We start from the raw sequence: 16,165 nt of genomic DNA on the forward strand, positions 1-16,165 counted from the left end.
TCACTTCCATCGTTGCCAAAACTAAATTCCTGTTATCGCCAATATAGCAACAAAATCGCGAGCATTTACTGATGATTGAGTGGGTATTTATGGAAAAGCGGGGGATAATAAGTGGCGTGGGAAAAAACGCAGCTCCTCGTATTTTGCGTAAACTAAAACTCCCAGTTATAGATTTTACAACGAACACAGCGTTTAGTCTTATTCCACTTGCCCAACAATAAACAACAAATTATAGTAGAGCGGTAGACGTTCAATACACTTTTTCGCGTAACCACTTCGCCGCTTGGGTATTTTTACTGAATGACAAACACAACATTGTTAAAGCTGTTGAAATATTATCACACGTTGGACACAATTGGCCAACAAAAATGTAACGCATACGATTCAACATACTATTTAAAACCGCAACAACAACAAGAACAACAGCCATACACACCAATGGCAGCCAATGAATTGGAATTGCAAGTAATTATGAATGTTATGATGGTATCGTTAGACACATCTACGAGCACCACCATAGCCGAAACGACTACAACAACAACAACATCGTCAGCAGTGACCAGCACCACCATTTATGGCATCGATGAGGCGACCATCTTTTGGGCCACATGCAACGCATTGATAATGGTTTGCATTCTAGCTGGCAACGCCCTCACCATATTGGCCATAACCACTTGTCGTCGTTTACGCAGCTTAATCTCAAATATGTTCATACTATCGCTAGCGATATCAGATTTCGCTGTCGGCATATTGCTACCATACCACATCGCCTTCTATTTAGGCTCAAGTCTAGGCCAATCGCGCGATTTGTGTGTACTGCGATTTGTTCTTATCATCTTCACCTGTTGCGTCTCAATATTGACGCTCATTGCAATTGCTGTGGACCGGTACATAGCTATCGTATATGCATTGCACTATCGACGGTGAGTTGTGAGGAAGAAAGGAGGGGGAGTGAAATTTTCACAAATTCTTACTTTCTACATTTTAACATAAACATCGCTATTGCAGCTTCATGACGCGCCGCGTTTCTATCATTATTATCTCCTTTAATTGGATAGCAGGCGCGACGGTTGCTATCATACCGATTTTCTACAATCGCTTCAACACCGCCATTGAGTGCGAATTCTATCAGGTATTGCCCACATGGTATATGGCGGGTATTATAACCCCCGCCTTTGTGCTGATCTGGTCCTTAATGCTTTTGATTTATTGGCGTATAATGCGTGAAGCCGCAAAGCAATCGGAGCCATCGCGTTGCAATCATGAAATGCAGAGCCGTAGCAGCAACAAGCAGGGACGCCGTATGCCAGACTGGAAATCGATGCAGGTAAATAGGAGTTATAGTTTGCGATAAGAGTTCCCATCAGTGTGATTTAAACAATAAGCAAAAACATGTACATACACATACGGCCATTGAATTAAGCACGCATTCTATAAAAAAGACACACTTTCTTCGACAATTTTTCTATTTGTAGTCAGGTCGGTAAATTTGGCAGTTATCGAGCTAAGATAGGAGATCGGCTTGCCTAAACAGATTTTCAATTACGAGTGCAAAAGATTTGAAAGTGAAAATAGGTCTGCGCTACCGAAAAACAAATATTCATAAAAAACTTTCTGGCATTCATAAACGTCATAACTAAAACTGGTCCCTATCGTTTTACCCACAAAAATGTTGGGGCAAACTTTGTCTAAACACCTTTCAACGATGTCTTTATTAAGAAATAGAGAATTACTAAGAAGAAATTTGTATCAGTTTTCATATTCAAAATCTCACAATGTAGAAAAAATACAGATGGCGTTATTCATAGTTCCGCTGTTATTTGCGCATTTGACATTTGAGTGACATCAGCACAGAAAATAAACAAACTTTTGTATGCAAAGTTATTTGTTTGTGAGTCAGTCGGTGAATATTTTAATTTTTAATATGAAGAAAATAATAAAAATGAAGAGCCGCGTATTAAATTGGGAAATCACGAATAATAAAAAAAGCCTCAAAATGCAGTTGTTGTTGTAGCAGCATGAACATTCCCCATGCAAATACAAGGAATGCTGCTGAGGTGACAGTCCTTGGCCGGATACAAATCCGGGTCGTTCTGGTTACGTAAAACCGACTGTCGGAAATACTGCTGTCTTTTTCATCGCTTTCCACATGCTGTCGCTTATTCTACCTCTTTTATTCGTTTGTTTTATGTTTTTGTGCTGATGTAACGGTCTAGGGATGACGCCATCTTGAATTCCATCATTCTTGTCAAGAACAACTCAATATTAAAATCGAGATATTTATTGTTTATCTAATAATAAAGCATGAGAATTCTCTGTAATTGTTTGAGGATGCTATTAAGATGGCAATCGTTGGTAGCATGTGGAATTCTTGACGTTCCGATAACCTAGAACCGACTGTTGTGAGAGCGTGTCAACGTCGACTGTTATATGGTATTCGACTCTCTTTCGTATTTAAAGAGAATGGTAAATCGAGTAGATGATTTGAGCGGGCAGCCAAAATGTTGAACCAAAAACTAGACAAATACTTTGTTGAAGGTTTTCTGATACGTATGTTGAATACGAATCTGAATGTCGTAATAACCAGAGAACGTCAGACTTGCCAGATTTTTTAAAAATATATCCTAAAAGTGCAAATCGTGTTTCTATCTGAAGTCATGTAGCATGACGAGATTATTTTTAATTCGAAAATGGTTGTAACATTATCTGAAAGTCTCAGTACTTTACGCTTGCGAAACGAACTTTGAAGCCTAAAAAATCGGTAATTTTCTCGAAAATCATCCACTCAATATACTGAGCTTAGCGAAATCGTCGACTTTCACAAACTGTTGGTTGGTGAAGAGAACCCGAGTGTAGTGTATGGGGAAATGCCACTGAGAAAGAGATGAGCATTAAAAATATCGCGAAAATTCAGCGATTTGTGCCCAAACATTTAACCTATCACAACAAGGGACTTATATGCGATACAGGGCTTCAATACGGCAAAAAAAATTTTGTTTAATGAAAATAATTAATTCTTGGATCTAAATCCAAATCACACTGAAAGAAATAAAACTATTGAATAGTACAAAAATAAAAATAAAAAATATAATTTGATCTCGACTCGTCAGCAGATTTTCTGAAATTATTTTTTTTAAGTCATCACTACGAGTGTATAGTAAAAAATATGAAATTTTAAATTTAATATAGCATTATCTTCAAGACTCGCGGTAAAAAGTGTTTAAAAGAGTATATATTGGGTTGGCAACTAAGTAATTGCGGATTTTTTTAGAAAACCAAAGACAATTTTTTCATAGAACTAAATAACTTTATTCTGTAATGTATTGCTCACTTTGATCAATGACCTTTTGCCATCTTTCAGGCAGCATCATAATCCCACGTTCATAAAACTTCTGGTTTTTATTAGCAAAAACCGAATCAGTAACGATTTGGCATCATCAATATTATTGAATTTTTTACCATTTAAGGAGTTTTGTAAAGATCGAAACAAAAAGTAATCAGATGGTGCAAGGTCAGGAATATATGGTGGATGTGGCAAAACATCCCAACCAAGCTCCAATATTTTTTACCGAGTGGCCAAAGATGTGTGAGGCCTTGCATTGTCATGATGGAATACAATACTTTTTCGATTTGTCAATTCGGGCCGCTTTTCTTCAACTGCATTGTTTAATTTCGTTGGTTGTTCAATCTAGGCATCAGAATTGATAGTTCGGTATACAATTCCTTTGTAATCCCACCAAACTAATAACAAAACCTTCTTGTGATAAATATCAACTTTTAATGTTGTTTGAGTTGGTTTACCTGGCCTGTTTCACGATCTTTTCCGCTTGATATTGTTGTAAACAACCCATTTTCCATCACCAGTTATCAGTCGTTTTAAAAATGGATCATTTTCATTACGTTTCTTTAGCAAATAGCAGCTGTTAATGCGTTGCGTTAAATGCGTTTCTTTCAGTTTGTGAGGAACCCATGAATCGAGTTTTTGAACATAGCCAAGTTGTTTTAAGTGATTTCCAGTGCATGTATGTGATACATGAAGCTTCTCTGCAATCTCACGTGTAGTACTGTGACGAGCCGAATGGATTATTGCTTTGATTAGGGCGGCATCAACTTCAATTGGACGACCAGAGCGTTTTTCATCTTTGAGTGAAAAATCACCAGAACGAAATGTGGGAAACCAATTTTGACCCTGCCGTTCTTATAGGGATTCACCACCATAAACAGCACATTAACTTTCAGGATTTCTCCTTGCAGAAATAGCAAAGCAAAATCTGACGAAAATTTTCTTTCTGATTTTCGGGCTTGCACATCGTTATCTTTGGTGTAAAAATACAAAGGCACATTTTAGGGGCATCACTTTACATTTTGTTGAACTTTAGACATAGGGTTTTTCTAAGTTTCAAGATTCTCCTTTCTAGCAGTGTTTTTTTTTTTTGACAGCTGTCACAGTTTGATGTAACCTCTTTTGACAGTTTTTGACTAGAACATCAAAATCGCTCTATAACAATACATAAAAGCCACAACGAAAATGGTAGAGCGGAAAAAACTAGAATACTTTTCTGATCTGAAAAAAAAAAAAACTTTTCCACTACTCAAAACTGTGAATATTCTCGGTTTATATCCGCCCGGAATGAAAAAAATAATAGAAAATTTTGAAAATTTTTCTGGCTCTCAAGACATAAAAACATTAGCACCAGTCGTTTACTTCAAAATATCGCTGCTAACGGGGAAAACATTGAAGAAGATCAAAATATGTCCATTGAATGGCATTCACAGCAGACCGATATGGCGATATGTTGTTTAACAGGTCTGTGCGACATGCCATACAACCAATGAAACACTTCATTTATTGCAAGTTAAATTCCTGGGGAGAATAAAATCACGGTATTCTACAACGATTTGGCCGTCAGGATCGCCTTGCTTAACGTCTTTTTGTGGCGTCATGAATAAACCAGGCACAGCTGAAGTTTTGGCAGATACCGTTTGGCACGAAGTTCCAGATATACAGATAAAGATATCTGCGAGCGTTCAGGCAATAATTTAATAATTAATAATTCCCATTCAAAATATGGGTTAAATTTCAATTTAAAAAAGAAACTCTTGACTTAACTTGAAACATCTATTTAATTAAAAAAACAACTGGATACTGCATACAATATGCATTCTGAAATAATATAAGAACGCCAAAATTAATTTGATCAAGTAAATCTGGAAAAAAGAGTTTATTTCCTGTTTCTGCGACCTTGGGTGTATACTACACCCCAATGCTAGCAGGTTGTGCCCCTATAAATAGCCAAATAACATGCGGTTATCTGAATCATAAAAATGTGACATGGCGCTTTTCACCAATGACAGGCAACTGACAAGCAGTGGTGGTAAAAAAATACCGCTATGCGGATATACGAACAATAGCCGCGTTGTTTTTTTACGCGCATACAGCAAAAGAACATAAACACACAGTGACAATTGTCTATAATCCATGAAAACATTTGGAATCACTGTTCAAAAAATATCACACCAACATTTTCTTGAGTAAATTACGAGCAGAAAGTGCAAGCGGTAAGAAAAGTTAATATCTTAATTATGACAAACTTGACGGGAATATAAACTTGAATATTCCGTGATAGAGTTGTCGACAAAAGACGCAAATCTAATACAGAGCTGCAGCCGAAGAACCAGCGAGGAGCTCTAAAACTCGTTGAAGATCACATTATGGTGTGGGGTTCTCTGTCATCAGCAGGGGTGGGAAACGTAACTTTCGTAGAGGAAACTAATTTATTGCAAATTGATGAAAACTTGTGTTTTTGCGATAAAATTCTAGTCAATCAAGACAACGACTTCAAACACAAATCGGATATTGTTCAATCTTAGCTTAGCCGGGACAGTCCCCATGTGGTGGCAACGCCAGCGCAATCACCCGATTTCAATGTAGTTGAAAGTTTATGAAGTGCTCTTTGGCGAAATATAAGAAAATGTCACATAAGCATAGGACTTAAACAGGAAGTTACAACAAGAGGAGTGGAGAAAATACCAAAAAGCCGAATATACAAAAAGCTTGCAGGCTCCATGCAGTCCCGGCTAAAACCAGTTTTAAAACAAAAAGGCTACTCTACAAAATATTACTTTGTAAAAATCTTCATAAATTTTTTATAAATTTTCAAGTTTACGAAATAAGCTATGAATTTAATTATTGATGCTCATAATTCTCAATATATGTGAGCTGGTCTACGAAAAGGTACCTTACGTGCGAAAACAAGTTTTCGAGAAAACAGCAGTTAAAGTTTAAACTTCTAAAAACCCTTGTAACTTTTTTAAATATTAATATTTTTCAATCCGGTTTGGCTTATTTTCTTCAGCATAGATCACAGTATCAATAAAATCACAGAAGCAGTGAAAAACATTTTTTTTTATATAAATAAATAAAAAAAAGTTAATGCAAATCCCAGAAATCGTTTTAAAAAATAAGTTAGCTTTTGTATTTTCGTATTTGTACTTTTCTTTTTTTTTTACTTTTAACAAACTTTTAAACAAATTATGACTTTCTGGTTTTCACCATTTTAAAGAGCCTTCCACACACTATTCGAATCAACAAAAAAGTGAAAAATGATTTTTTGACACGTAAGGAACCTTTTCATAGACCAGGTCACATATATTTATTTTTGAATGTACCTACATTTAAGTTTTTTTGAAAATATAACTATTATAAAAAATGGCATACATTTTCTTTAAAACAAATGAACGCACGAAATAAGCAGTACCTCACTGTACATACATATGTCATTTATTACGATTACCGTTGCATACCAGTAAATACGTAGGTGTGTTTTATGTAAATGTTTTCTATTCAACTTCCTTATCACACAATTTTTACTGATTCAACTTTTCCGCTTCTCATTCACAGATGGTTCTCCTTATAATAGGTTGTTTTTCCATTTGTTGGCTAACTTATTTCATTGTTGTTTGCCTGGAAATACTACAAGTATACAAGATATCGATGGTCCTATATAAGATAGCCTTCTCTTTGGCCATGTTCAATTCGGCTATGAATCCGATTATTTACTGCTGGAAGAATACAAATTTTCGACGTGCTTATTGGCGTTTGTTACGTTGCAAAAATCCGAATCATCACAAGCCGAACAAAATGGATTTGATAGTATATAGTGGCAATTCAGTACAGAGTTTGCCGCGACGTCACAGTAACATTACAATATCTGTTCTACCATTGCCAGTGGCAGCACCGATCAAGGGAAATGAACATCTGATGGACGACAAGCAAATTGGTACGAAGGAAGGGGTGCGAAATGAAGAGCAGAAATGACTGAGGCGAAGAGCCACAATAGAATTAAGAAAAATATTACAAAAATGTATAAATAAAAACTTTCAAAATCAATAAAAGTCAACAAAGAGCAAAAATGTATGCCGGGGCTGTTATAAATATTTTTAGAATCCTTAGAAAATTCTGGGTAAGCAGTTAGCTCATAGTCTATTCAATTTTATTATTAAACTTTGAAGTCACTCAAACATCGCGATCGAGTGTGTTAATTTCTGACTCAAAATTAGCCGAATTCGCCTTGACTGGTTTGACTATTTTTGCTTAACTATTTGCCAAACATTTTCAATGGGTTTAGCATCAGTCGACTCTTCTCTTCTTCTTAATTGGCGCGATAACCGCTTACGCGATTTTGACCGAGTTTAACAAAGCGCGCCAACCGTTTCTTTCTCGTGCTAACCGGCGCCAGCTGAACGCACCAAGTGAAGCCAAGTCCTTCTCCACCAGATCTTTCCAACGCAGAGGACGTCTTCTTCTTCCTCCTCTTCTACCACCAGCTAGTACCGCATCGAATAATTTCAGAGCCGGAGCGTTTGAATCCATTCGGACGACGTGACCCAACCAGCGTGGCCGCTGGATCTTGTTGTTGTTGTTGTTGTAGCAGCATAAACATTCCCCCTACCTACATACGGGGAATGCTGCTGGAGTGACAGTCCTTGGCCGGATATAAATCCAGGTCGTTTCGGTAACGTAGAACCGACTGCCGTGGAAACGATCTTTATTCGCTTCGATCTGGATCTTTATTCGCTGCGCTATATTTATACCGTCGTAAAGCTCATACAGCTCCATTCCATCGGCTGCGATATTCGCCGTTGCCACGGTGCAAAGGTCCAAAAATCTTGCGCAGAATGTTTCTCTCAAACACTCAAAGCGTCGCTTCATCGGATGTTGTCATCAGTCGACTGTGAAGGCCTATTCAACATTTCGGTCCCATGTTGCTGTTTCCACTCTGCACACATTATTCGGCTTCGATGCTTGGAATCGTTGTCTTCTTGTGCAATACAAGTTTGGTTAGTTCTTTTAAACATTTTCACAGCTTACGGTAACAATGCTTTTTGGTAAATTTTACTCATCGAAACTGCATTCAAATTGGCAGTACAAACAAATGCACGACCAAATCTTTTCTCGCAGAATCAGCCTTAAGGGGGTCTTCTGGTCTCCAGCGAAAAAAAAATCGATTTTTTTTTTTTTTGCATAATTTTGTTGTATGTGTATGCGAGAATACGCCACAGAAAGGATTTTTTGAAAATCGCATTTTTCACATTTTTCTGGGCACCGAAGTGTACCCTCCTCCGGCCGTTTTATCATAAACTTTATCTTTAAACGCGTTTCCCCGAAAATCGTGTTTTTTAAGCATTTCGGTCACACTTTTCATAGTAGTTATACTCCGATTTCAATGGTTTTGGTTTTAAAAGGTTCGGAAAACTTACCGCTAAGTTTCCCCGTGTACGATTTTTGAAATTTTTTTTCATTCCATTTTTATAACCTTTTAAAGTTCAAAAAATGAGCAAAAAAAAATTTTTTTTGCAAATTGTTGCATAACTTTTGAAAAAAAATTAAAAAAAAAAAAATCTGTCACGGGAAAACTTAACCAGGGCAACTCTGAAGACAACGCATATCTAATTTTTGCTTTCTGATTACCCAGGTGGAAAAACCGTGACCAAAATGGAGACCTGTTTCGTTTGGAGGTGGACGTCTTCAGCGCCATTTCAAGGTCGCGGGTGTTAATTTTTTTCAAAGTCAAAACCATTTTTTAAAAGCCAAGACATGTACCTTTAAAATAAAAAAAAATTTTTTTTTTAATATTCACAGGATTTGTCACAATCAATCCCCAAAAAAACCCTTCATTTCAGGGCCTCGAGACCAGAAGACCCCCTTAAACATGAACCATAACTGGGTGCTTAACAGTTCGTTGAAGTTGTTGATTATCAGCAGTACACCAGGACCGACGTGTGTAACTATTCGCTTAAAAAGAAGAATATTACTTTTGCCTTATTCCGTTCTGAATTTGCCCATTCAAGCCGACATAACAGCAAATCTTTTGCAATGTATGATAATGAGAGCAGCGGTTTTTTAGTGTGCTCCGAAATTTGAGATCTTCTGCACCTAAACGTCATCAGATTGTGTATTTGGATATATTAACACCCCTTTTCCTTAAAACTGATTCAGCTTCAAGCAACGAGAAGTTCGGCTTTGTCAGAAACAAACAGAGCACAAGCAAGTTTCAGCCAGATCGGTATATTTTTTTGTGTTTGGCATTCGTCTGAATCGAGGAAGTCGAGTGATTTTCCTTTTCCATCACGACAACGCACCAGCTGGCGCTTCGGCACTTGTGGTAGCAAAATTAATGGAAATAGGGTTCCAATTAAGTAGTTTTTGTTTTTGCATGGACTTTTCAAACGACCTTCGTAACAACAAAACTTTTACCAGGCTGACAAAATATAAACCAAAAATAACGTTCATAGTTAAAACGAAAAACAACAGTGAACGGGTGTGGATATCACGCACACTTTTTTATGGAAAATAATAATTATATATTCCATCATAATCAGATAACCCGATCTAAAAAACTATAAAATTCCCAGCTCAATATGAATTTATAAAGTTTATGTATTAGTCGCACTTGTTTTGTTCCAAAGAATTTCCAAGAATTTCCCTCTTTTCTCTATTTTCAATATAATAAATTTCATTTCTACTCACCTCTATGCCAGTTATGCCCAATGCCTCCTCTAAGTTGGGTGTCAAACGGAATGGCACTTTCTCGGGTACACGCAGCGTCTTGCCCTTCTCAAAACACACATTATAATCGATATGCACAATTTCGCCCGATGTCAAGTTAATTAGCACATTATCCAAGTGTCGATCGCCCAGTCCGATTACATAGCCGATAACGGACATCACACACATTGATAAGCTATAATTACGCACCGAGTTTCGCCAATCGGTTGCCGTATTCGCAAAGCACCATAACTCCTTGGCGAGCAAATCTCTTGGGGTCTCTTTAATCAGCTCTTCCAGCACACGGCGTAACGTTGCAAGTGGCCACTGCTTCCGTGGGTCCGTGATTTTCATACCCTGCTCAGCCAGCAAAGGTGTCAGTTTGCTATAGAAAAGCTCAGAGGGACGCGTAGCAGCGGGCGCTACTTCTGTTTGTTGTCCGCCACCTTGTTGCGGTGTTTGACGTTCCTTTTGTTGCTGTTTTATAGCGGCGTCGCGCTGTTGCCATTTCTTGTAGATGCCAAAGAGCGGTGTGACCCCATCAACCCAACTGATCAGTCCAGACTGTGAACCCAACGGAATGACGGAATAGTGGTGCGCTTTGAAGGCACGCGCTCGTTGTAACGAGTCGACGCCTATATTAGCGCGCGCCATCATGGAGTTGGAAATGGAGAGAAACTGCATTATGCGCTCATCCAGATGCAAATCTTCAAGGCCTTTAAATAAATAGGTGTATTTGCGTCCGTCACTGCCATAGAAAGCCAACTTCTTAGGCTTGGTTTTGGTGGGTAAAATATGCACCGTGCTGTCTACAGATCGTATATAGACCGGATCCTTGGCATATGTGTCGACGCCTGGCATAGATATGGCCGTGTTGCGCATATTCTCCAGCACTGGACTGAGGTCGGCGATTTTCAGAGTGGACGCATAACCTCGCAGTGAGCGTTGCTGAAAAACGCTGTACAATTGCTTGATGCGCATCCAGCCCTCGAACGGCTTGGCAATGTTAAAAGGCTGATTCAGCTCATTTATTGTGCTGGCGATTAACGCGCTGTAGCGCTCTTGGAAATTACGTTCGTAGTTAGTGTCAGCCGATGTAGCAGTGACCTTGGCAAAACGTTGCATATCGTAAACCAAGTGATTCATAAGTATAGAATACTTGGAGAATATTTTTTCCGTCCCTGTACCGCCAGTTTTCTTCAGCTCGGCTTCAAGCGCGTTAAAAAGTGCCGCATATTCGCTGTACACTTGCGAGAGCGAGTGCACCCAATATTCCTCCCAAAGCAGGGTCACACGCTTCAATTCTTTCACAAGTAGCTGCACATGAGCGACAGTGTCCGGCGCTTGCTGTGACAGCGTTTGAAGCAATGAGCGGAAGCAGTTCGATAGAGGTGTGCTGCATTTCTGCTCTTTGTTGTTGGCAGTGATGTTATCTTTGGCCGTATTTCCCAACACCGGGGTAGACTCTTTTGATTCCTGATGTGCACCTACCACAGCAGGGAAAATTACTAAATGAGGTCGGTCCTGTGCCAAGCGGCAGAGTAGATCCGACACACTTTTGCGTACGTATGGTTCATGATGATTGAGGCGGCTGAAAAGCTGGGGTATGATGACCTTCCAGGGTCGCAGTGGTGTGTTACGCAAGCCATCTTCGAGTACCTCCTGTAGCCCAGCAGCATATTTAACAATTAGTCGCAGCAGGCGCAATGTAACAGTGACAGGAGTACAATCGCTAGGCGCGTTCTTTACCTCCGACTGCGTGTTTCCGATTGTTAAGTAGTTGAAGTATGCTTTCGTTGCCATTTCGTAGTAGACGTAGACGCTACGATGTGCTTGTTGCCATATTTTTATTATGCTCGCTATTTGTTCCGACGGTCTAAACGCCAATACGTCAACACGACGCAGCGCGCACTCAATTAGTTCACTAGAGCTGAGTTCGCTCTTTTCGATATCCTCTTCCGCATCAATACTGTTTAGCTGCTGGCCATTCAGTACGTTCACCACTTGGTTGATCTCTTCATCACTGGCATTGCCGCCCAACACTTCGCGTATGGCTTGCATATCACGCTGTGATAGTCCGCTTTTCATTTCATTCGTACTCTTTGCATCCATCAGACGCTTACCCCAGCGATAACACCAATTGCCATAGGCGAACCAAGCTTCACACGAGTTTCTCTGCTGGCATATGCTTGCATTGATCAACTTGCCTATAGCCTTCTCCGCCGGTGGTATCAGCGTATTAATCGCTTCGTCGCCGCACTCTTTCAATAAGTGTACCGACACATCGGGTAGATACTGTAATAATTTCTGCATTTCCGTCAGGGCCAGAGCCGCGCTGACGTTGTTGTTTGGCACACTTGGTGGACTAACGATATAACAAGTTGAGTTAGCACCAACACGCGGCGACAACCAGTCGGCCAATGTGAGTAGCATATCCGCGCTGCTGGGTGGATATGTCGCGAGTGGTTGCTCCTGTACTTGTTGTATGATTTGGGTGCAGTATGCAGCTCCCAGACTAATTGCGTTCATTTGATTGGCCGAACTAATATACGAGCACTTGGCCAATTCGCTAAATCCACGAATCAAATCCGTGTCATGAACATTTACAATGTACTCATTCTCACGCAACTGTCGAGCCACTTCGGATAGCGATTCTGTGAATCCTCTTAGCCGGAAGAAGCGCTGCAGCATCAAGCGACAAAAGCCAGAGTTACCCTCACGTCGTGCACTATTCGATATATCCAAGTAGAGAGAATGATGGCGCGGTGCAACAGCAGATGAAGATGAGATTTGCTGCTCGAACAATAGTGTCCACAACAGAGATTTTAACAAAAATGTCGACTTCTCAGTATCGTTTGAACCACATATGTCGTTTATTTTGTCAGCACTCATGTGCTGCGTAGATGACAACCTTTGCACCACATGGTTAAGAATGAAAACATCGCTCAATGCATTGCGCTGCTCACCGACACGGCCATTGTTGTGATAGGGCAACTCTTGCACCCCACTGCGTATACCTTCTTGCACTTCCTCGCTGACCGGAAGCGCTGACATAGCGTCCCACCTCAACGCATGTGTGATGCAAGCATCTTGCAATTGTTGACTGATGTAGTCATAAGAAAATGTATCCGGCGCTTGCGCTATTTTACCAACATCACTGTTGTTTTGCGACCAGTAAGATAAATCCATGATAGCATTTTGTAACGCCTCACTACGCCTGGCCTCACTTTCGTAGTCATTCACGAGCGCCTCCGCTAATTCGAAGTAGAAACCTTCTGGCTTTTCACCCTTTTTATAACGCGCATGCACTCTACCACAACGCGCCCACTGGCTAGTGTAGTGCAGACAATACATTAATTGATCAACGACAAAATCTTTGGTGCGCGTATCCAAGCTAGACTCGTGCTCTGCAAGAAAAGCTTCGTAGTTATCTGCAGCTTGTTCTTTATGCCCAGCTGCCTGTTCAGCGCTATACAGTATCCACACGCAACGCTTAGCGGCTTTTGGGTGATGCGACTTAAGCCAAATGTGCAGGCCTTGCAACGTACACGGCTCGTCGCAGCACAGCAGGGCCCAGACAAATGTTATAATGATGTGGTCTAGCTGCACGTCACTCAGTTTATTCATGCGAAGAATAGCCTACAAAGAGTACAGAATGAAAAATTTGTAAGAAAAAAAAATTGCAAATGTGTATATTTGATAGATGCTCTTCCTCCCACTTACCTCCGAGTTGCAAATGACTAGCTCTGGCATCATGCTGTGCATTGCGATCATATTCACGCTCGGCCTAATGCGATTCAACCACTCATTGCAAGTGTGCGCGTTTATGCGAAAGAATGTCTTCACCGGCTTCTCCAGCGATGGTATAGCAAACGCGGTTCCTTCGGCCGCATTATAAATATGCTTCTCTAAACTGTCGATAAAGCCAAGCAGCAAACGCGTATTACGTTGTAGAGACATCAAGTGAGGTAATGTTACTCTGCGCACATTGCAAGCGCTCGCAATTCCACTCTTGGTAGACAAAATACGCGCATACTTGGAAATGACCGCTTCGATGGCGAGGAAAGTCTCCTGTGGCTTTCCGATTTTGGTGCGCAACTTATTGCGCACACATTGCCGCGCCGCTTCATATTCCAGCCATAGAGCGAGCGCACGGCAACTCCGCCGGGCTGCTACTTCATAAGCTGTTGAGTTTTCACGGCAACGCGCCAACCAACATTTCGAAAACACTTCGATGGCATATTGGCAGAGCGGCTCATATTCACCACATGTTGTGTCACTTTCCAGACGCTCTAGAAAGGGTTTGAAATATTTGTTACGCAGTGGCGCGTAGTAAACAGTTGAACGATACCATTGCATTAGATCAGTAAGCTGTGACTTGCGCAAACTTATGTCGTTGACTAGTTGCGCAGACGTAAGGCAAGTTGAGAGCGGCAATTTTCCAAGAATAGTGGTATAAGCGCGTCGTGCGTATGCGTCGCTTGAATCAAGCATAACGATAGACACATCACGGAAGCTCTCCAAAACTTCTATATTTATTGTGTCATAGTCGAGTACAATTTCTATGCATTTGGCACATTTTAGCGGCGACATAAAAGCCGATTGGCTGATAAGCTTACAAATATTTAGAAAGTTTGTGTGTTGTTCCAGCACAGCGGCGTGCTCATGGCACTCTGCGAGTATGCATCTGACCCAGTCAAGCAGTAAATTAAGGTTAGCAACAGTTAAATCATTTGCAGCGCCTAAAATACCTGCTAAAAATTGCAAAATCAAACTGAAGTTCTCCGATGTTGGTGAGTTATTTTCGTCTAGCGCGTGTTTCGATGCAAACAGAGGTTCAGTGAGAAGACGTGAAGTCGGTCGGAAGTTGTGATTCTTCTGGCAATGAACGACAAGCACATTAAGCAACGCATTGTGTAGAGTGGGATGATATTGCCACAAGCACATATCGCCTGCTTTGCAATTTGTAATCAATAATTCCAATATCGATGGGTAGAGTGCATACATACTGATAATAGAAGACGTTTGTGTGGCCAGCGCAGACAAGGCAGTCAAATAGAAATTTAGAGTTGACTCCGCTTGTAAAACATCACTGAAACAACCTGCAACTCCACCGCCGTACCTTTCCAATATCGCTCTTGCGTTAAACATATCGGCAGTTATGTGGCGATAAATTTCCTGTAGTAAGGGCACATTTTTTATCATCAAAATTTCATGGTAGACTTTCAGAAACATGCGACGTAGCTTAGTGTTGTTGGTAAATTTAATGATGGCAAGTGGATTATGTTTAGTCTCGAACACCAAAGTGACCATTGATAGAGGCAGTTTTGTGCCTAACTGCCTAAAAACGCAAAGTATCAAATAAAGCAAACTAAGTTTTTGTAAATCGCTGAAGTGATGAAGTTGTTTCAACTGCAGTACTATTAACTCCTCGATATTTACCAGATTTATTATATTGTGGTTGTTAGAGAAAAGTAGACAAAAAAAGTCATTGATATTTAGGATGGTATCTTCACTAACCAAAGTTACCATCAATGTTTGCTCAGTCGTTTTTGAGATTGTCATTGCTGCTTCATTTACAATATTTTGTCCCACAATTATGCCTACAAATTCGACACGGTTCGACAGCGATTTTAGTATAGAGTTGAACGCGCCAATAAAGCAACCAAGACGCACTTCTACTTTATTCTGGCTCGCCTGGGTGCCTCCTTCGTCCGTTAAAGATGCAGTGGGTGAAGGGGCATGTGATATTTCATCGCCCAATGCAACGATATCTTCAAGAAATTGGCCTAGCAAGCCAAAGGTGAAATCCAATTCTTTTAGGAAATATTGCGCAAACTGTTGCAAAGCAACAGAACACTGAAGTTTAAGATTAGCCGGTTGCTCTGCTTCCAAATGCCAGCCAACTATAATATCAACTATGTCCGTGAAATGTACTTCAAAAGCTCTTTTATAATTTTTAGAAAACGCCACGATTGCTTCGCTCACAGCTATAAAGTTATTAGCAATTTCAGCATTTTCCAAGTAGTCCTTCAGTACGGTCAATAAGCGTTCGCTGTATACAGTCAAGTCCAAATTTACAGCATCACAGCTACGGTAAAACGTTTGTGCATTAAA

The 16,165-nt window shown here is 40.1% G+C and overlaps 2 protein-coding genes across 2 annotated transcripts in view; one reads left to right on the plus strand and one right to left on the minus strand.

Annotated features, from left to right (window-relative positions):
• Window positions 1-16,165, minus strand: part of LOC128858364 (serine/threonine-protein kinase Smg1) — a 30,245-nt gene that overhangs the window by 13,322 nt on the left and 758 nt on the right. Inside the window, exons 2-3 of the mRNA XM_054094560.1 lie at window positions 13,772-16,139; window positions 10,031-13,687 (exon numbers count right to left, since the gene is read on the minus strand). Coding sequence (XP_053950535.1) covers window positions 10,031-13,687; window positions 13,772-16,139 — 6,025 coding nt within the window. The remainder of the gene's footprint in view (window positions 1-10,030; window positions 13,688-13,771; window positions 16,140-16,165) is intronic.
• On the plus strand, window positions 243-7,401 carry LOC128858365 (histamine H2 receptor). The gene is made up of 3 exons (XM_054094561.1): window positions 243-923; window positions 1,009-1,327; window positions 6,902-7,401. Exons 1-3 carry the CDS (start codon window positions 301-303, stop codon window positions 7,316-7,318), a joined length of 1,359 nt encoding a protein of 452 aa, XP_053950536.1. The 5' UTR covers window positions 243-300; the 3' UTR covers window positions 7,319-7,401.

The sequence above is a fragment of the Anastrepha ludens genome, chromosome 3, assembly GCF_028408465.1.
Source record: "Anastrepha ludens isolate Willacy chromosome 3, idAnaLude1.1, whole genome shotgun sequence".
Lineage (NCBI taxonomy): Eukaryota > Metazoa > Arthropoda > Insecta > Diptera > Tephritidae > Anastrepha > Anastrepha ludens.